This window comes from Equus quagga, chromosome 11 (genome assembly GCF_021613505.1).
Source record: "Equus quagga isolate Etosha38 chromosome 11, UCLA_HA_Equagga_1.0, whole genome shotgun sequence".
Classification (NCBI taxonomy): Eukaryota; Metazoa; Chordata; class Mammalia; order Perissodactyla; family Equidae; genus Equus; species Equus quagga.
The window spans coordinates 6,050,989-6,074,052 of record NC_060277.1 but is presented as its reverse complement, the minus strand read 5'-3'; the positions used below and the strand labels follow the sequence as shown (position 1 = coordinate 6,074,052).

At 36.7% G+C, this 23,064-nt stretch overlaps 1 protein-coding gene across 3 annotated transcripts in view; it reads right to left on the bottom strand.

Annotated features, from left to right (window-relative positions):
• Nucleotides 1–858: 858 nt before the first annotated feature.
• MED23 (mediator complex subunit 23) overlaps nt 859–23,064 on the bottom strand; it is a 39,136-nt gene continuing 16,930 nt past the window's right edge. For all 3 annotated transcript variants that reach the window (XM_046674869.1, XM_046674871.1, XM_046674870.1), the window contains 18 exons: nt 22,361–22,504; nt 21,124–21,269; nt 19,916–20,161; nt 18,282–18,424; nt 17,080–17,254; nt 16,258–16,421; nt 13,465–13,589; nt 12,224–12,429; nt 11,954–12,134; nt 10,759–10,929; nt 10,110–10,326; nt 8,179–8,415; nt 7,049–7,214; nt 6,412–6,484; nt 5,222–5,436; nt 4,414–4,534; nt 3,590–3,721; nt 859–1,984 (listed from right to left, as the gene is read on the bottom strand). In XM_046674869.1, coding sequence (XP_046530825.1) covers nt 1,817–1,984; nt 3,590–3,721; nt 4,414–4,534; nt 5,222–5,436; nt 6,412–6,484; nt 7,049–7,214; nt 8,179–8,415; nt 10,110–10,326; nt 10,759–10,929; nt 11,954–12,134; nt 12,224–12,429; nt 13,465–13,589; nt 16,258–16,421; nt 17,080–17,254; nt 18,282–18,424; nt 19,916–20,161; nt 21,124–21,269; nt 22,361–22,504 — 3,030 coding nt within the window. In that variant the 3' untranslated portion in view covers nt 859–1,816. The remainder of the gene's footprint in view (nt 1,985–3,589; nt 3,722–4,413; nt 4,535–5,221; nt 5,437–6,411; nt 6,485–7,048; nt 7,215–8,178; nt 8,416–10,109; nt 10,327–10,758; nt 10,930–11,953; nt 12,135–12,223; nt 12,430–13,464; nt 13,590–16,257; nt 16,422–17,079; nt 17,255–18,281; nt 18,425–19,915; nt 20,162–21,123; nt 21,270–22,360; nt 22,505–23,064) is intronic.

Genomic DNA, 23,064 nt, shown 5'->3' with positions numbered 1-23,064 from the left:
ATTAATTAAAGCTTAATAAAATTTAAAAAAATTCAGTTCCACATTTCAAGTGCTCAGTAGGCACACGTAGCTCCCCACTACTGTATCAGACAGCACAGACACAGACTATTTCCACCACTTATTAGATGGAGCCACTCTAAAGTTACTACCACTTTTCAAAAACAACAACTTTTAGAATGTAATGCATATAAAGGCATTTTGTTCCCCTCAGGTGCATTCTAAACCCAAATAAAGCTTTCATCTTCTATTAATGTCTCTGCTTAATAACTCTTTTAAAAGCCTATTTGGAGAAAATCACATTCCCATTTTTTAAGCTAGAAGAGAAAAAAAGAATTTTTAATAAATTAATTGGAATGTATATGTCCTTGAGAATAGTGATATTGATTTTCACTTCCTATATTCTATTTGTATAATACCAGAGTCACAATTATTCCCATTGTAGGATCTCAAAGCAATATATTCCTCAAGGCAGCAAGAATATATTGAGACTATGTTAACAATAATACTTGAAATCAATTCTAGCATAAAGTTTCTGGAGAATTTTAAGAATTTATCATTAACCTAAAAATTACTTACACCGTTATGTAAATTTTAAGCTGGACTTGCATGGCAAATAAAGATTTAATGATGATAATAATATGAACCTTGAAGAGGAGAAAGGTCTAGGAGGAATGTATTTGGAAATAAAAATTTGAAGTATAGTTGGTTAAACTTGACTAATTCTTTTTTAAAGAACTGAATTAATTCCTAGGTTACTGTCAGTCACCAGCTGTGGTGTACAACCCATGGAGGTGGCCCAGTTCCCTGTTAAAACCACGCCAGCACACTGCCTGGCACACAGCAGACACTCACTCAAACTGAGCAATTAACCAGACAGTTTATTCATTCAACAGATTTTACTAATTATTTTTCAAGTCTTTTACAATCTTAATGCCATTTCCCCCAAATTAACAATATGTTTCTCAAAATCTAATAAACCCTAAAGAACCAAAACTTACACTATATTTAAAAGTATAAATACTTAAAAATTTTAAGATTATAAAAATTCAAAGATTCACATCATCTGCCAGGTGAGTGTGGTAACCTGGAAAAGCAATTAATTTATTTTTAAAAACAGAGATTGAAGAATCATGATTTAAGCACATTTTATTAAGTTTATGCATTTCTAGCTGTGTTATTTTCTTACGTGGCTTCCAACTCATTTCATACAGTAAGTTCAAGACCACAGCAAAGGCAAAAACTTGTCAATCTACCTCAATAGAAATATTAGCCCATTTACTTGGAAATCTACGATAAAAATTTTAAATCCTTTTTAAAAGAATATGAAACTGTGTTTGCTCCTGCAATGCAATGAAATCTAGAGTCCTTTACTTGACAAAAATCTTTTACACAAGATATACTGCAAGAGATTTAGCTTTAAAAGGATTTACATGTGTGGTGCCTTTAAAACAATGTATTTGAAGACTGAATAAATCATTAATAAAAAATAAAAACAAAGCCAATGGCTAGAATACGAAGGACTGAGTGTCCAGTCAGTCATTTGATCACAGACACCTCCGTGCCCCTACCTAGCTCTAATAAACTGTTATGGATATGAACAGCACGTAGCTTATTTGATCTCTCAGAGACAAAAATATAGCCAGGGAGATGGGAATTATAAGGTGTCAACAGATTCACCACTGGAATCAAAATAAAGCAATCTGAACGCCACTGCTTCGGCTGTATCACTGTGTAGTCCGACCACGTTCAGATTTAAGAGATTTGAGTCCACTTCCGCGGACAGATGTAGTTCCCTTTCCCACAACACCCCACGACTTCACTGAGTTACTGGAAGGGACACTGGCCCCTGAGCAGACTGGGGTGCTGGAGAGCCACTACTGACGGCTTGTGGAGGCACTGCAGCTGGGTCCATCTTGCTAATGTGTGTGATGAATCGAAGACGAAGTTTTAAAGCTGGTTTTAAATTACAGATAATCTTCTCTACCTAAAAAATGAAAACATTAAACAACATTTTAACCAGAGAAGTTCAACTTCCCACCTTTAAAGCGGCGATTTATACACATGTCCTGAAACGATACACTCGGGAGTGGAGTCGGGGGATGAGAAGTCTCTCCACATTTTAAGAAAAGCAGATAAAATTATTTCTCTCTTACGTGAGGAAAAAAACACGTATTCTCCCTCACGTAGACATTAAACATAGGTATGTATGCGTATGTGCATACACCTGCATATGCATATGCTTACAAAAACATACCAGTCACCCCACTGCCAAAAGCTACTATAGTTTACACCAGAAATTTTACATATTCACTGAGTTGATCATCCTTTCAAAATGCCATCTTCTCAGAAGCAAGAAGCACAATTATATTTTGAAGTTCTTTGAATAACTTATGTCAGTAACATTTATCTACAAAGCTAATTTTTTTTGGCTTTAATTTATACTTGGGATTCAAAGTAAATAATATTAGATCTACTCTTACTTCAAATACTTTAGAGAAGTAAATACATCAAGCAGTTCCACAGCTTTCTCAGCTTTACTCACATGATCTTTGACTTTACTAGGAAAGATTAGCCCATTAATAATTTTGCCTTTCTGTGTTTCCTTGTATCAAAGTTTCTTAGGCCCAAATATAAAGGATATACAAGTAAAACATTTCTGTTTTGGTTCCCACTCAACTTTCCATGACAATCTTGCTGAGGCATAAAGGAGTTAACGTTCTCCCCACCCACGTCCCCAGCTTCAAGGAAAGAATCCAGTAGACTAGGACTTACATGTTTATATACCAGTTTACCTTTCTTTTCCATTATAGAAAGAAGTAACATTAAAGCAGGGAGGGGAGGTCATTTAGCTTCACCCATCTGCCCTACCTCCACCCTTCTAAAAGGCTGAGATTCTGCTTCCTAAAGAGATGAAACAGTTACGATTTAGGAGGTCCTTTCCACTTCACACAGCTCTACTGGGAAGTGGCTCTTTATATACTGGGTCAGAATGCGCCTCCTGTTTACTTCACCAAAGTTTATATGTCCTTTGAAGTGACACAGAACAAATCTAATACTTACTCCAAATGGCAACCCTCCAAATAGTAAGGACACGAACAATTTCCTAGGGCTTTTAAAATTCAAGGTAAGCATACCAGCTCCTTCAGATACCCTTCAGGAATTACTCTCCTGACCCTCCTGGCTTCAGTCCTTTAGTCACTGCAATTTGTCCAGGGTCCCCACAGTGCACCCTAATGACTGTGGATAAAAGCAGGACCTCCTTCACTCACAACACAACACCTCTCTGGTCTTTTCAGTAGCCATCCTGGACTGTTTCTTCCTAATGAGATTACTATTAATCAGCCCCCTAGGTCTTTTTCAGATGTCCTGCTTCAAATATCATGGGGGGAAAGTGTGAGAAATTAAACCATGTATGTACTTTAATACTATATCCAGAATAACATGCTCATGTAGCCTAAAAAGGTATATCAATCTTTTCCCCTTAAAAGAAAAACATTAACAAAATCCTCACCCAAACAAAAAAGTCTATCAACACATGTTCATGTTTTCTAAACTAAACATCATTAAAAAATAACTAAAGTTAACTTACTTGCTCTTTTACGCTGTCACCAGTAAACATATACTTCATATGATATAGGAAGTCACAGATGGGATCCATGTAATTTAAGTGGGCGCTACACTGGTCTACATTCAGCAGCATGTCATAAAACGCAACACCAATCTATTTAACAAATAATATAAAATTACTTAAATAGTCAAAAATGGTTCAATAACTCAGCATGATGTAGCTGGACACTACCACAAGAGTAGCATAGAGGGGTAACATGTTTGTTGAAGGAACTGTCACTGATTACACAAACTTCTATGCTCATGGGAGATATGACACGTCCTGCATTTATGACGGAATCCGTAGTGCCACAAAATGCCCCCTAGTAGGGCTTAAAAATAATTTTTCTTCATAACTTAGTAATTTCTCTTAAAATTAAGAGACAGACCATCTCTTGTCTAGAAAGCATCTCTCAAGTTCTGGGATAACTGCGATCTCAGGGATCCTTTGGATTATACCTTCTAAGTTCCATTTGGTGGATCCTACTTTAAGGTTCTATTCCTGGCTCATTTTCTTCTCTCTATACTCTTATCATAGGTGACTGATTTAATCCATTCCCAAGATTTTCATTAATTCTTCTGCACCATAGTGCAGGTGCTCAAATGCACTTCTCCATCCTTAACTTTCTTCTCAACCCTGAAGGTGTGGGTACTTTCCCTTGTATCTCCAGTTTAACACACCCCACAATAAACTCATTATAGGCATTCTAAGTTATGGGCTCACTAAGTCCTCTAACATGGGGGAAAAAGCCTAAGTAGATCTTTTAGAACTTAATCTTATCACAGAAAACCCAGATTATATTTTACCTCTATCATGCATCGAGTTCTCTCTTGCTGAAATCTTTGTAAAAATGGCCCCACAAGATGGTATACATAAAGCAACTGGAATTCAGTCTTCACTATAGGAAGCAGTACTTCAGTGAGAAACCTAAAATTTGAAGATAAAAATAAAAATCTCTTATGACTTGAAATCAGAATTGTTTGAATTTTGTCAACCCAAGTATTTGCAAAACTTGTAATGATTTTTTTTAAAGTTCTTCTTAATTTTGATAACACTTCTAATTAATTTCACCTCTCTTACTGGCTCTTATTTTCATCTGATTATTGAAATAAATTGCTTCATACTTAGGAATCATTCTTAATAATAAAACTACTAAAAGACAGAGGTGAATTATCTGAAATAAAAAGAGAATAATCAATCAAATAGAAACCCCATTCCTGAGAAATTTGAATCTAATTAATGCCAATTTTATAGTCAAGAAAAATGATCAGAAAATAAGCAAATGTCAATTTTTCAGTTCAAAAGGCAACTTCTGGGATATATTTTGGAAAAAGCATGCATTCTGGGATATATTTTGGAAAAAACATATCCTGAAACTGTAATGGAAAACTAGATACCAGATTATTACTTGCATATACAGATTAATTTTTTTCAAACAATTCTTAAATAAAAGAGGCTTTCCGATTATACAGAAACTCTTAATTATAACTCTTATTTCAAAAGTTGTCCTACTGAATGAGATATATACCCCATGTGTAAATGAGATTTAAAAAAACCAAAATACAAAAACAAAATGAAAAAAGTAAAATTTCTTTAAGAAACCATAACACTTACTTGGGAATGAGAGAAAGCTGCCCGATGCTAGAATGGTGCCACACAGCATGTGCCAGAGCTAAGGTATAGCTGCAGCTCATCTCAGAGTAGGACTGATGGCAAGCAGTGAAATCAAAGAGGCGGAACGGATAGCCGACCCACTCTGTCTCAGATGTCAAGCTGGGACTGCTGATGACACTCACGATTCGGTCATGGAGGACAATCCAGTACGGCTCCTTTAAACCCAGAGGAAAGCCTGATGAAAAACAGTATTCCACCTCATATCTAGTATTTCACTCCAAAGCCTAAGATAACAGTGCTTCCTCACTTAAAAAATTTTCCTACTTATCTACTGTGTGTCTTTGCATAGTGGAGATTTTGAAATCAAAATTGCATGGCTTCATTATGAGTCAAATTAAGTCAATAACAACCTGGGGAGAGGTATCTGTGAGGTAGAGGTCTCCATGCATGTGTCTCTATACTAAATATAGTACCTGGTATTTACTATACAGTAAATTGACTTAACCAACATTTACTATACAGACAACAGTGGTACACATATATAATTCACAAATAAATATAGAGGGGTGTGAGGAAAAGATGATTCACAGAGGTGCATAATCAAGTAAGTCTGGGTCGCACGGGGATAGACATTACTGAGATTCAAAGATATCACAACAGATGATTGTGTGGTGCTGACTAGACATGTGGCGGTCACAGACTTCACATGAGTGGAGAAGTCAGGGAAGGGGTCACTGAAAAAGCAAGCCCCAAGCTGGAAAGGAATGAGCAGGCTTAAGAGAAGCTGGCGAAGGAAGAGGATTCTGTCATAACGCCTTGTTCACTAACATACCAGAAGTCCCTGAAACGTGTCTCAACAAGCACTACCTGCATGAGCAAAGGCTCTAGATATATAACAGGTTAAGTGATTAAGAGGAGATCAGATTTGGATGCAAAAGCTAAAGTTGGATAGCAAGACCAAAGGATGGAGGAACGTGTAAGTCAGGTAGGTTTATTCAGATCTAATGCAGAGGGCAAACAAAATAGTCACTGTAGATTTTTGAAGCAATAATATGAAAGACAAAAAATATGAAACAGTTCATTAGCTTCATGATGTTTTTGCACAAAAGCATCCTATACGATCTTATTCTTTCGGCTGACAGGAACAGCTGCATTCCAGCACCACATACAAATCACGATTACGAACTCACTGGTAGAGCAGTGATGATCAAGCCGATTGCATTCATCCACGCTGTAATGTTTTCTCTTGGCACTAAAGGCTGACTGAAAAAGAATACAAATGTGCAACTATAAAAACATTTTATATGGTTGACAAGGGATCTTATTTTGAGAACGTATATAATTTGGGGGCTGACAACTGACCTATGCCAATAAAACAACAGTGGATTCTTATCGACTAAAAATTTAATATACACAAAAACAAAATAAGGCTTTTTTTTTCTGGTTGCCTCCTTTAACAACGGTCACTGGGCTGAAGATGGTCTATTTCTACTTATTTATACTTCTCCAATCATTATCCCCTACTTTATGCTGAACTTTAAGAAAGGAATCTTGAAAGTCTGTCTTTAGTGACAAGTTAACGTTATTCCTAAATTAAATGTCAAAACGCTAACAAAGAGAAGAAATGGGTACAAACAGAGGTCTTCTGACCCTGTCCAGGCTTTATTCCATTATACATATATCCCAAAGACAAGATCTGGAACCAGACAACAGTTACTATCCAGTGTGCATGGTCTTGGGACAACAGGTGTGTCTAACAGCTCCAAATAAATATCATTCTCTTCACAAATAAACGAGAACTCTTACTGCATGAAACAGGATACACACCTTTTCAGGACGACATTTAGAAGGGCATTTCCAACATCTTCACCTGAAACAGCCAAGGCCATGAGCTCCACACAAGTAACATGCAGAGCGTGGGCAGCTGGGTTGGGAAACTCATTGAATCTCCAGTCACAGTTTGGGAAGGGACCAGGAGATTTGCCAGCCATTGGTGCAGATGATTAAAGAAATAACTATTTATTTTGAGCATAATGGCTCACACTTATATAGTGCTTTACAGTTTTCAAAATGTTTCACATGTAAATGTCTCATTTGATTATCAATTTATCTGATTATGAGCCCCCAAGAAATGATTTATCAGAAAGACTAAGAGGCAAATAATACAAACCAAATACAAATAAGTTTCACATAACTGAAATGTACTGACAGCAACCATGTGATCAACTACAAGCCATAAATGGTTGGTCCTACATAGGTGGCCTCTTATAACTATGACATTATGATAGCTACAGATGCAACTAAGGTATCCCTAGGTTTCATCAACTGATTTCTTTTAATAGTTACAGGACAGCTAGTAAGCAAATTACTCTATAATGAGTAATTCTTTTATCCCAGGAAAAGAATTCTTTTGTAGGAAAATAAATCATGCCCATTTACGTAAAATTGCCCTATCTAGTAAATAGTGGCATGGTATATAGACATTAAGTATAGTGTACTGATAACTTAAAACATGAAATCAAAATGAAGAAATAAAATACCAGAATAGCAGCTTTTTCACTAAAAAAGAGAGAAAAATGTTTTATCTATTAATATTAACATTTTAAAAAGTATTCAGGGAGTTATTTAAAGCAACAGATTCTATATTCTCTCGTAGTGAATAGATGCATCTAATACAATACACGGTACACTTATTTAGGACTAGGAGTTTTTTCTTTGAAACAAATCTCCATAAAGTCTGTTTTTAAAAACAGGTTTTAATGGAGTGGATTTCAGCCCATCTGGCATGATGCTGCTAATTTAAGATTTCAAAACTTTTATAGAAGTAAAAATAAAAATGATGTTTAAAAAAATTGAAGTCTTAGAATATATAAACATATTATCTCAAAAAGAAAAAGACGTTCTCATAATCAACAGTTATTTCTGATGAGTTTGGAAAATTATAATAAAAAGGATATTATCTACTAGTCTGCCAATCAACTTGCAATAGTAGGAGTCATCTGGGACCCAAGGATTCTCTTCTCGTGCATTCATAGCGCACTTCAGGTAAGTGTCACTTAGACACCAGCCCTGAGGTCGATTGTCCTTGAGAGAGCCAATGATTGCGTGGACAAGTTTTCGTTTGAGAAACGCACGATCTCTCAGGTGCATTTCATAATAGTGCAGAGTGTTATACAAATAAGTCACTGGACGATCTGCCAAGAAGAAAAGGGATCACAACAATGTTTATCTGGTTACTGACATCTGTGAAATCCTGTTTTCAAAACTACTGAAAAACAGCTCAGAAGATTATTAAACTATTTCACATGCTGGGTAAATTGCACACAATGCCTATTTTTATTTAGGACAAGGCGGAAGTCTTCTACTAACACACACAGCATGTATTTCAGGATATTCATCACACTCTGACTTAGCAATTTCACTTCTGAAAACTTATCCTATAAAAATGACATATGTGCAAGGAACGTCATTATAGCCCTGTTTACACTAGCAAAATATTAGAAACAGCCTTAATGGTCAAAAACAAGGGACTGATTTAGTAAATTATGGCATGAGTGTGGCAGCTTTTTATGTGCTGCTATAAAATAACCAACCCTAATACATTATAAAGATAGAAAAAACAAGATGCGGAACAATGTGTATACTACATTTTATTTGTGTTAAAAAAAAACCAACAGAGAATATCTAAGGAAGGATACACAACAAGCCAGTAGCAGTGGTTGCCTCCACAGAAAGAAACTGCCCAGATGGAGGACAGGGATGGGACTAATTACTTTTCACTGCATATCCTTCTGTACTGGGTACATCCATTACCTAATTCAAAAGAGAAATATTTTTGAAGGAATGCTCTGGACTTCCTAGCTATTCTGTAGTGCTAAAACGCAATTCAGGCTTCTGCTTGGGAGGAAGACATCTTTGACAAAGGACTCAGAAGAACTGCCCTACAGATAATACACTTGATCCCCAGAGTGGCTGCTCAGGGCTTCTGCACTTCTGTCACTGACCCCACCACTCTCCAGTGATCATGCTTAAAACGTTAGAGTTGTCTTGGATTTCTTTCTTTCAATATTCTTCCCTCCATAACCAGCTCATCAAGTTTTAGTTCTTCTTTCTTGCTATCTGTCCCTTCTTTCTCATTTCCAATGCCTTCACACTTGTTTAGATACTGATCACACTCCTGAATTTTCTGACAGTCTTTGAAATGGCTTTCTCCTTCCAAGACATGCTGCCAACTACAGCTGCGTTCATCTTTCTAAAATAATGCTCTCCATACCATGGCCTTACTTAGTCACTTCTAGTTGACTCTCAATTATCTTCAGGTTATAAAATAAAAACTTCTCAGACTGGCATTTAAGGTGATCTATAGTCAAGTACAATATATAAATTCTCAATTAAGCCCAAGGAGGTAATTGCTTTTCAAATGGTTTGTTTTTTCTACTTCCATGATTTTCCCAAAGGATTCCTTCTGCCTAGTATGCTCTCATCTCCTTTCTGTTTACACAAATCACATGCATCACAGTTTCAATCCTATCCATCCAGGAAGCCTGCCAAGATCTGTTTAATTCAAGTAACATCACTCTGTTCTGAACCCATATTTTCCTCCTTCTACACTTATGTGGCAATTAATCACACACTGCATAAAATAAGGTGTTTCCTGCATATCACTTTTTTTTTTTGCTATTTAATACATTTGCAATGATCTACCAATTTATATTTTTATGTCATATTTTATACTTCATGGCATCATCCCACAGGACTTACCCTCAAAACACTTTTATTTAAAAAAAATTAAATAAAACCTTTACAACCACTATTGTCCCTATGGTCATGTCCAGCCTACTTTTGTTTATAGAGCTATTAGATGGAATTAGAAGTTGAAAGAGCTCACCATGAAATTTATATAAGCCTCCTAGGTGATCCAGTAGAGTCTCCAGTGATTTGGATACTGGAAGCAACTCTAAAAATCTGTGGATTACTATATCAAACACTGGAAGGAATCGGAGACACACATTTCCAAAATAGATGGGCAGATAGGGCGACTGGATCTGCACGGGAGGGTCGACCTGTTCTGCCAAGCCCTCAAAATACAGCTTCTCTGGATATTTCTGTGCAAGAGAGGAGATGGTAAATGTTTAGGGCATCTTTCTTATTTTCTTAAAAAAACGAGCTAAATAAACTTGCCAATTTCAAAAGAATATGAAACCATGTTTGCTCCTGCAATGCAATGAAATCTAGAGTCCTTTACTTGAAAAAAAGTCTATTACGCAAAGATACACCAAAAGAGACTCATGTATAAAAGGAGTTAGAGTAACTCTTTTCACTTTGTATTAAATACCCATGTCCACTAAAACTGCAGTTTCAATTTATTCTTCACATTAGAAGGATTACAGAACCTGGAGAAAATTTGGAGAGCTAATTTACTTCTATCCAGACCAGAGAGAAAACAGCAGAAACACAGCAAAACAGCCAAATCAATGAACCAAACAGCTAAGTAGGGCTTAAAAAGGACGAACTTAAGCACAAATTAGAACCAGTACCTTGTGATAATTCATGTGCTTGGTGTGCCAGTCGTTCTGTAGCCAGTGCTCTGGGGAATTTTCCTTGACAAAGTCACTTACTCGATTTCTAAAATCATTTGGTTTCAGTAACAGCAACTGAATTATGAAATAACAAACCTGGGCTTCATTTCCTTCGTGACTACGCATGGCCTTTGGGGAACAACAGAAAAATTATATGAAAATGCCCATACTGTGCTAAGGTGTGGCTCTGCCACTCCTTTGGTCTAAATTGTCCAATGGTCTAAATTGTAACACAGTAAAAATCCCACTATTATTAGAATTTCTCTATATATCTAGTTTATTCCACACCAACTGTTCAGCCTTCCCCAAACATATCTGAGCCTTCCTTGCTATTGTGGCTCTCACCATGCCTTTTGTCTGGAATGTCCATCTCTATTTTTTGAAATTTAATCCATCCTTCAGGATCCATCATCTACGTGGATGTGATCTCTCACTGTTACCTGGCGATATTTTCCCTGCGCCCCTATCTTATCCTTTTATTTTAGTGACTTACAGACTTAGCGTATTTCCCCTACTAGATTATAACCAGCTTTATATCTATGTTTCACAGCTCAGAGGTTAATGTTAAACCAACTAAGCAAGCGCAAATATCACCACTAATAATACTTTTTTAAATGCAGCATTTTCCATCCTGGTTCAGTGTGTCTTTTCTTAAAATTTTGCCTGAAACAGACATCAAAGTCAGGAGAAAAAACCATTTGGGGAATATTGGGTGGCAATGAGAATCACTGAGCTACGACTGTGGCTACCAAAGTATACAGAAACGGTTATATTAGCACTTCGCAAAGAAATGTAGTAACTTTTTACTACTTCCTGCCTCTAATGGGAGCCTTTGAGAATCAACTCGAAGTCTAACTGCTTGTACTTTTAGAACATCACAGGCCAGGACCATGTCTGTCTTACTTACCTCTATACCTCCTGTGCCTAGTACACGGTAGATATTCAATATATACTTATTGAATGAATGAATACAGAAATTGGGAAATCTCTACTTCCTTAGGGAAGTGACAGCAATGCTTGATTATAGTATAAATTCATTAAATCTTTAGAAGCAATATAAAGTAGATCAGCATGAGATCTATCAGCTACAAACCTTGATCCAAAAGAGAATGAGACAGCTCAGAAACGTATTCTTATGTAAGCATATTCTTACCAGGCAGAGAATTAATCTGTCCAGTGTAACAATGTTGTACTTCCATACCATGTCATTAAGAATTTCAATGCACTTGTTGAGCTGCTGACCCCCAGCTGATGTTGAGAACTCATACACCAGGAAATCTGCAAATGTTCTCACGTGGGCTACCAAGGCCCTGGCTCCAATTCTCTCTAATACTCTGGAAAGCAGAGAGTAAAAAATAAACTGCATTGCTGCATGGGTATAACGGTTTGCCAAATGGAACACAGATCTAGGTTTCTGGCTTACCTGTAGCCAATCTGATTAATATGATCTGTTTCCAAGAGCATTTTCCAGAGAAGACAAAGGAAGAGAGGAGGAGAGCCTTGCATAGAAAAGTGGGTGATGATGTCATTTTCATTGGTCATTGATTTCCACTTCCTGTATTCCTCCTCCACATTTTTCTTCAGATTGAAACGGCTTTCCTGAGGTACATTATTTTGTTTGAAGAATGCCTAAAAGGAAGGTCAGAAGTTTATTACAATGGTTGCAGTAAAAAGAGCACTGGATGTAGAGTCAAGGAACCAGTTCTAGGGTCGACTCTGACACTAATAAACTCTAGGTGACCTGAAACAACTCAGTAATCAAGGCCTGAAGTTCCATATCTGGAAAATACACAGGCTTGACTAGATTATCTCTAAAATTCCTTTTCCTATATTTCCTAAACAGAAATTCCAAGCAAGCTTGAATTCAAAGCTTTTTCAATCATCTGTTGATACTTCTGCTCATCTCTGAGGGAAAAAGAAAGGAAAAGAAATTTATGTACCCTTCGCTCGCTTCTTTTAGGATCTCTGTAAGGAAGATCCCTTATACCAGACCAGTGATTCTCAGAATGCGGTCCCTAGGCCAGCAGCAGCAGCATCCCTGGGGCCTGGGAGAAACGCACATTCTGAGGCCCCACCCGGACCTACTGAAGCAGCAGCTGTACAGCGGGGGCCCAGCACGCTGCATCTTCCCACGGCCCTCAGGGACTCGGAGAAGCTTGACAACTACTGCTCTAGACTATGAGAAGTTACAGAAAACACATGTTCATTTTGCCTAAAATTTTCTCTGAAGAGCAGAGGACAGATGAGGTTTTCCTTTCTCCATGTTATAAAAGCCAAGTTCACAGTTCTTCTCCCTGTAACAAACTATTCAGTTAAGTGTAGCATATATGTACTCTGAAAAGCTCCATTAAATTATATTTCTCCCCATTTCAGTTCTATGAGAAGGAATTTTTCAGGTAGTGTGTTAATTCTCACAAGTTTCTAAAATTGTTAACTATTAAGATGAAACCATAATGATTAAATTTTTAGAAATGTATTCATTCCCAGAGTAGGACAAGAAATAACTCAAGAGATTTGAGTTTTCGGAAGTAATAGGAAAGATTAAAAAGAAAAAAAAAGCACTAATTTTCTTTGGATGTCACCAAAGCTAACTCTCTAGATTAACACTGTAAATGGGAAGAAGGATTTCACACCTATTCAATAGGTAATTCAAGACCAGATTACCTGCAGTGGGCCTGGAAAGCAGCTAAGGGTGTGTGAAGCCCAATTATGAGGAGTAAAACTCATGATGGTCTGAAGTATGTCTTTACACCAAGTTCCCTGAATTGAATCAGAGCCTGTAAAAAAATCTAAACATAAACAAGCAAATGTAATCCAGATATAAGTGATCACAGGCAAAATTCATAAACGATTAGCACAGAGAAAGTCACAAACAGTTCTGCACACTCAGAGAATGTCAGTGAATGTCACCGCAGTGCGTTCACTTGCCTAGCTAGTTAGAGTCAGCTTGGGACCTAAATTTTCTTAGTTTATCAATGATCTCAATTATTGCATTAGTAAAAAGGAACACAATCAGTGAAAAGAAGACAAAAGACATTTGGAATCGTTGTTTTAGGTTACAGAGCACCAAGGGTACAATGGTAGTACACCACTCTTGCTCATTGAGTTCACTATGACACTGAGGCATCAGCACTTTACCGGGCCAAGGGAATAATAGATTAAGAAAGTAGATATCTCTCCTGGCGGTTGAAAAGCTATCGACTATAAGTATAACTCTCTAAATCAAAGAGGTTTTATGTAAAACAAGATAGTTTACACAAATGGATTTGAGGTTGCTAAATTCAATAACCTAAATTTTTAAAGCACTTCTCAAAGTGTAGTCTGCAGACTCTGAGTTCCCAATATCCTTTCAAGGATTTGATGAAGTCAAAGCTATTAAGCAATACTACTACTAAATTGTGACTGGCTTTTTTTACTGTGTGGATATGTGCACTGATGATGCAAAGGCACTGCAGCCCTCGGAACAAACCCATCAGTGGCACCACACTGTGCTAACAGCCCTTGCGATCTTCACCACCATACTCTCAGGGGAAAAAAGTGCCAGGTTCACTAAAATATATCCTTGATGAAGTAGTAAAAAGTATTATATTTCGACCCTTCAGTACACCTTTTTATAGCACTGTCTGTGATAAAATAGAAGTAGGTAGGCATAAAGTATTCCAGCTACACAGAGATAGGATGGGGATCTTGAGGAAAAGAACTTGTGCACTGGGTAGTGAGTTAAATTAGCTCTTTTTTTCATAGAATTCCAATTTTACTTGAAAGAACATCTGACAGCAAACTATAGTTCTTCAGATGGGCATTTAATGGACATTTTCCTGAAAATTAACAAATGGAGTCTATAAACAAATTTAGAGAAAACAAAACAAAAAAAATAGACTTTAGAGAAAACAAATGACTGCACCTTTTCCCAACAATAAAATCTTACCTTTCAAGTGAAAATTAGAATTTTGGAAAACTTGTATCCACCACCATGAGCCTGATAGTTTTCCAAAACTTAAAAATTGTCTAATGAAATTTGTAGTGATTTTAGCAACTGCAATTTTCTGATACTGTATAATGAAATGTGTCAACATTTGCAAGATCTGCATAATTCAGTGAACCAATATTTTCCAAACCACCAATTCATGAAGTTACAAAATATACATGGATTATAAAAAATCCATTAAATATACAAAATAGACCAATGGATTATAATGTAACAGAGTACAAAAAGTTCACTGATAAGATTTTGGATTCCACATTGCAACTAACCTTTAAGAAACTATCACCTGTCCAATTTTAGTGTGACAACAAACAATATTCATAATCAGCTGAAAACGCTATTAAAATACTCCTCCCTTTCCAACCTCATACCTACGTGAGGCCATATTTTCTTCACTTACTTTTACTAAAATAACATATTGTAACAGATTAAAGCAGAAGCAAATATGAGAATCCAGTTATCTTCCCATCCATCAGACATTAAAGAGAGATACAAAAAAATATAAAACAATAGTGCCTCTGCCCTCACTGAAGTATTATTTTGGAAAATATAAGACTTTTTTTCATAAACAATGTTATTTAGGGGCTGGCCCCATGGCCGAGTTGTTAAGGTCGTGCGCTCCACTTCAGTGGCCCAGGGTTTCACCAGTTCAGATCCCGGGCATGGACATAGCACCGCTCATCAAGCCATGCTGAGGTGGTGTCCCACATGCCACAACTAGAAGGACCCACAACTAAAATATACAACCGCATACTGGGGGGCTTTGGGGAGAAGAAAAAATAAAAAATAAATAAAATCTTAAAAAAAATGTTATTTATGTTAACACATAATAAATTTATTGTTATTTTTAACTGAATCAAATAAATATTTAAAAATCTCTATTTTAATATCCAATAAAGTAAAGATTGATAGATATAATCCATATAAATAGAAAATCTTTGGGAATTTCAACTACTTTTTTGAAGAGTGTAAAGTGGTCCTGAGACCAAAAAGCTCAAGATCCACTAACTTAAAAATGACGTTTAAGGGCTGGCCCCGTGGCCGAGTGGTTAAGTTCGCGCACTCTGCTGCAGGTGGCCCAGTGTTTCGTTGGTTCGAATCCTGGGCGCGGACATGGCACTGCTCATCAAACCACGCTGAGGCAGCGTCCCACATACCACAACTAGAAGGACCCACAACGAGAAATATACAACTATGTACCGGGGGGCTTTGGGGAGAAAAAGGAAAAAATAAAATCTTTAAAAAAAAATGACGTTTAAGATGGCTGAAAGCTGACGCTCAGCCTAGTTAAAATGATGGTACACAGAAGAACCCACACTAACAACTGAAATGGTGAAGATATCAAAACACTTGTTTTTTCCTGAACAAGTGAAAAGTGTCTTTTCTGCATGTGACTCCCTTAATCGTCAGCAGGAACACAGCACACTTAAATTCATCTGTGTTTGTCACTGTCGGTCGCATGTTCACCGTACCTGTCACGTGAGTTGCTCTAGCTAAGGTCAGTATCAAGGCTCGGTTCAGCTCCTCGGATTCCGCGGACAGCACCGTCTTGGGATCGCTAAGGAAGCGTGTGAACTGCGGCTGGACCTCCGAGCTACCTAAGGCTGTGATGAGCCTGAGCGCAGTGCTCTCCACACTGAAACGGGAGAGAACAAAAGGAAACATGAGGAAGCTGACTTGCCTATAAAATTTCAGAATTATAGAATTCAATCTAATTCTAGGTTAATTATAATGGAAAACCATACAAACTATGAATTTCTCTTCTTGATTAGAACTCTTCTGTGAGAATGAGCTTTCCTTACTTTGTTTAAAAAAATCTGAGGAGCCAAAATGTTACAGTGAAAACCATCTGACATTTTTACACATTTGAAAAAGATAGCTTGTAGCCAGTGGGACTAAAAAATTTCATCTGGATATACAGCATTTCAAAAACTACATTTTTCTATCTCAAATATATTTTCAATTAGAGCAAAATCAAAATGACATGCTACTTTAACCATAATCTGAAGTATATTTAAATCCAGTATTCTAAAGGGCTGAGTTAGAACATAATGTCAAAGGCCTCGGAAGTACTTATTCTCAGTTCCAAGACCCCACGGCAAGGACTCAACTATCTTAACAAGTTTCTGTTTAAAAAACTGGACTCGACTCCCTCTATACTGAAATTAAAATACTCTAGAAGGAGAGTTTTATGACAAACGAAGAAAAAAAATGACAAAGTACAGGATTAAGTTCCCCATCTCCAACAAAGTTTCTAATAAATCTTAAGGAAAGACAGTTTCCCATGAGCCCACCAGAGATGGAGCTGGTTCTGGTTTGTTTGTGCAACTGCAGCCAAAGTATGAAGATGACTCAGGAGCTGAACTCGGTAATGAGGTTGAATATGGTGCATCCGGTAGCTGAACATCTCCAGGAGTGTGTGTAAGATCCCCCAGGCATGAGACTTGAAAACAGTGGGCAGAAGCTGACCTTGAGGAATAAGACAATTTAAAGTACCAATTATTAAAAGCTACTCATTAAAAGCTATTTGAAGAAAAGTCACATTGAGTAAAATCTATGTAAAGATTTGATCATGAACACACACATACATACACATATATTTTCTATTCTTTCTCCATAATTTATATTTTAATTGTAAGAAAAAAATGCAGATCCTAATTATAATGCCAAGTTTGCTTTTTCCTGCAATTTGACAAATGATACTCAAGTTCATCTGGAAATCTAAATTAAGAGACAAGATATGAAAAAAAATTACTCTACCTTCCTCACTTCTCAGTTCTCTTTTAAGCTATTTTTATAGTTAATTTTCCCACCCTTTTGAAGCACGAGAATCACTTTTTGATATACAAATTGCAGCATATCTGCTCTTATTCCCTCCTCTCTCCCAAGAAAGTTTGATTCAACTCTTAATTATCTGGGAGGAAGAGTAACTATGGTTAAAATTAAAGTTATACTGTATTGATGAAAAGTCAGGATTATCATGAATCACAAAAACACTTCCATATTAGAAAGTACCTATTTTTTAGAACTGCAGAGTAACTAACAGACATTATAATCTGTCTTCTGGACTGCAGGAAAACTGCTGCCCTGCTGCCACTCAGACTTAGTTCCCATTGCTGCCTCTGGGCCAACCAGCAAGACATACAGCAAAGGGGGCAAACAGGACCAAGGACTCCATGAGGACAGGGACCAGTCTGTCCTGCTCACTGTATCCCAAGCACCTAGTACTGAGCCGTTTTCTTACCACTTCATTAAAAATGCAACTCACTCCCCTGACGCTCACACTTCCTATCCTTTTTTGCTTTCCTTTTCTCTATAAGACATCACCTGATAAATTGTTTATTTCATTTATTTACTTTTTTGTCTCCCTCATTAGCAGGTGACCTCTATGATGACAGTGGCTTCTGTGCACTGCTGAGTCCCCAGCACCCATAAGAGTACCTGTTGAATTAATGAATGGGTTAATGGTTACAAACACCAGAAAGTCCCATCTTACTGATAAATCCTTTGATGCCCAAAGACTCTATTTCCATATAGACCAGTAAACGACTGTAAGTTTCCACAAGGGCAGGAGCCAAGGCCACGCTGGACTTTGCATGAGCAAGTTTTATCACTCTGGTAGCAATGCTGTGAATAAGGCTGAGGAGAAACAAATGGAAAGAAAATAAAAATTCCCATTTTTGACACACATACAGGAGTTACTCTACTTATAGGGAACCCGGCATAAATCTGAACTTAACTATCTGAATTAGCTCCCTGTCAATCATTGTGGCTGTGTAGGACACTTGGCAGTGATGCCCTCAGAGCCTGAGCCTGGCCCTGGTCTCTGTGGCACTTTCAATGAGCGTCAGGAGCCCTCTGCTCACTGAGAAATAAGAACATGCTTGAATGGTTTTAGTCTGTTTTTCAAATATGTAACTAAAACCATTTGAGAAATTAAATAACTTTTGTTATAGAATTACTTAATAAGTCACTGCTAAGACCCAAATGTTAGGTTCTGACGGGGTTTTCTCTGTCACACATGCAGGTAAAGCACACGTACAATCCCATCACAGTGTCTACCATGTGAAAAAGAGCATGGCTTTTCTAGAACTGATGCCCCACCTGGAGGCCCACAGGTGCATTCTCTTTGACCTACAGTGTTTGAAGTTTGAGCCGATACTTAAGAGTTGAAAGACTAGAAATAAAAATCTGGATTTCTAGCCCTTCTCAAGAAAATTTAGAAGAGCTGGCTACACTAGTCTGCCTTCTTACACATTCCAGGAATTAGCTCAAGTGGCAGCACCATGGGATGAGCCCAGCACACTGCAGCCGGCCGCAATTCCCTTCATATGCACATGCTTCCCTGAGCACTAGGATCCGGCCTGCCTTCCCTCAGCACCAGGTGTCTCTCACTTACATTATCGCCTTAGCTCCTAGGGGAACTTGAGGTGCTAGGATCATACCCAACAGAGCCTTTTCTGTCTTAGAAACCGTAATGTCGATTCTAAAAGCGCCCCTATTTGTAATCAATACAATAAAGGGCATTACAGTTTTTGCATCCCTGCACTCGGCAACTGTACTTCCAGCAAATTGTTTAATGAAAATGTCAGTTATGGACAGGTGCAAAGACAGCCATAAAGACCGTCTTCACAGCCATCTACACTAAGAAATTACAAACCACCTCAATGTCCAACAAGTGAGACTGGCTAAATAATCATATATAGCCACACAAAAGACTTCTTTGTAGCAATTAAAACAGCTGTTTTTGAAGAACATTGGCCCAAAAAGGTGTTTTACAGATTACTATGGGGAAAAAGGTGGTTAAATAGCATTAAAGTAAAAGCGCGTAAGGTAAAAACAAAACAAAAAACCTCCATAAATTCATATATTTATACATAGAAAAAAAAAAAGACTCAAAAACTGTTTACAATGATTATTTCTCATGGAGGCATTACAACAATTATTTTCTTTGGGTTGACTTGTATATTCTAGAATTCCTATAATAAACACTATCATGTTTGTAATAAAATAAAACTGTTTTTTACAATGTACCCGACCATAAACACACATACATAATCATAAAATCAAGTCTGTACTGTACTGATACCAATTTCCTGACACAGGACCAAATAAATAAAAAGAACACACCTCATTTTGGCATGAACTGTCAGTGAATCCAGAAGGTTCATTGGTAAGGGAGTAATGGATCCTGAAGCCAAACAGCTCATTCCAGGAAGAGGGATCCTCATAATTCCATTTCCATAAATAGTTTCTACCAGAGCTCCCATGGGCAACGTAAAACATTCTGAATTTGTAGAGTATGCATTACACAGCAGGGCAATCTTATAGTCATTCATCTGTAAGCTTTTATTTCTAAGACTCTGCTGTAGGAACCTACAATTTTAAATTCCATTAAACAGAAAAAATGCAAATAATTTCCAGAAAGTTAACTTATGTTTTTAGAAAAGTTTAATTTCACCCAACTATTTACTAATACTATCTTCATTCCTACAGATATTATAGTTTCTGCCCAAAATGTAAAGTGGAAACACATCTAAAAGTTTGAATAGCATTTCAGATAGAAGTAATTATAAATTAACAATTAATGGATATTTGTTAAGTATGCACTATATACATAGCACTAAGATTCAGATAATGAAGAAATAACTCACAAATTGAGGAACTAGGTTTCTTTTTATTATCTATCTGCTTAAGCACAACAATATGCCTTCATTACAGAAGTCATTATGAGAAGACGGTTAAGGGGTTTCATAAAATGAAAGCCAAATGAAATGTGAACTGTGAGTACCCCCTCGTCTCCTATTTGGCAGTCCTTTTCAGAAGTTCCAGGGGGGAAGTCAGCTGTTCCTAATGCCCCTGACTGAAGCCCAGTCCTATCTAAAAAGGGCATCTTTTTTGAGTAATCACAGCTTTGGAAATGAGGTAAGGGAATACACCAGCCAGACCAGCTCAATCAATCCTCACAGCTCAGGGAGTGAAAGATATCTCAACCAGATCATGTTTAAATGCCAGTACTTAAGAAATTTTGAAACATTTTCACATACTTTTGGAAATTAAGAACTTTAAGGTAAACGTGTAAAAGCAAAGATCAGACCTGAAAATTTAAAAAACATATATCCACATACATATAAACAGGATTAGCTAATTGTTTAGTTGTTTTCCGATGCAGGCATTGGTCAGTTTCTCCTGGTACAATATACACATTAAATATTCACCCTTACCTCCTGTGGGTGTGGGGAGATCTCCATACTTCACACAAATACCAAGACTAATATTAGTCTACAATATACCATTTATTAAGTAAAAAATTAACTGTCAAGCTACAAAAAACTTACTCATGATGAAGCTTTAGGGAATGAGGTATTGGAATCTGTAGCTTGGAGTTGTCATTTTGGGCTTTTCTATTGAGATGAATCCAAATACAGGTCATTGCAAAGGCATGAGTTGACTGGGGTTTGTTAATATCAGGAACTGGAATATACTGAAAAATAGCAATTTGCACATTATAAGAAAAAGAATTAACTAATTATATGTATTTTAGTAATCTACTTCTGATATATCTCTTTTTAAAATATCCTGTATAATTTAGATCCAGCTGTTCTTTGACTATTCCGTAATACAAATCAGAAGATCTAACAGCTATAGAATATTGAAACTATTACAAGATTGTTTTTACTTGCCAAAAAAATAACAGAAATTCACACGTGCTTACTCAAGCTTTTCCCTCTCTGCCACATAGCATTCACAATCATTTAAAAACTTTTATTCTTTAAAAATTAAACACATCATTATGAAGTCTTACTGAATGTGATAAATATACTGAAAACGTAATTTCTAAAAGTCACATATACGCTTTTCAAGAACATAAAAATTACGAAATCCACAATCTAAATGAGTATCATCAAACACATTATATACTGACGGGTGAAATGACATGGATTTACTTTAAAACTGTGCCTCTGGAATCTGCTTTACAATTGTCCAGCAATAACAAAAAAGATGAGGAAAGATGAAACAAGAATATTTCTTGGTGACAGGTACACAGGAGTTTATTTTTCTATTCACTCCACTTTTTTGTGTGTGTTTAAAAATTTCCATAATAACATGTTTCTTAAAAAATGGCACTCATCAATATATACCATATTTTACTCAAAGCATCTTATATACTAAAACACTGGGGGATATATTCAATTGGCAAACAAACAAAAAAGATATTAACAGACACTGATGTTATTTGGTCATTCAATGTGTATAGGTTAAAACAGCTTAATGTTTTTTAAAATTGTAAACCTATTTACAATGTAGAGAAACAGCTTGACATAATAGATGTTCAACTGTGATTTAAGATAAACTTCAGAAATAACCTAGTTGAATTTCTTCATATTACCTGAGTAAACTAATGTCAAGAAAAACTGAATGTCCATCCCATGATCATGGTTAGTCACAGAATTGGGAAAAGAACTCAGGTTTCCAACTTCCAAATCCAGAGTCCTTTTCACAAAATCACACTAAAACCCTTAAACACAAATTAGACATAATTCACTCACCACATTAACTATGTAGTAAACTTACTTCTTTTTCTGGGTATAGAAGGTCAAAGAGCTTCATGACAGGGAGAAAATCAGCTAGCGCATTTTTCTGAATACTTCCGGAAATGAATTGCAGGAGAACCCACATCAGATGATCTCTGCCTTTAATCAGTCCTCGCCCCGCTAACTGTAAAAGACGTTTAAATACACATCTAGACAGCTAGTTGAAGAGATGGATGTCAAATTTAAAGAAAACAGAAAGGAGAAATCTGCTCTCAGAAAGTTAGCATCTAACTTTGGCATTTACTCATTACTTAGTCTCAACTCAAGACACACCAAGCAAGGTCTTTTAAATTATTTTAATATTAGCTTTCCTTCCTGATCCCTAAAACAACTATGCATATCAAAAATTTAATGTTTTACACAAAGGCATAAAGATACCTGCACCCCTATGTTCATTGTGGCATTATACACAATAGCCAAGAATTGGAAGCAACCTAGTTGCCCATCAAGGGACGAATGGATAAAGAAGATGTGGTATTTATACACAATGGAATACTACTCAGCCATAAGAAATGATAACATCTGGCTGTTTGTGACAACATGGAAGGACCTTGAGGGTATTACGCTTCGTGAAATAAGTCAGAGGGAGAAAGTCAAATACCGTATGATCTCACTCATAAGTAGAAGATAAAAACAACGACAAACAAACATATAGCAATGGAGATTGGATTGCTGGTTACCACA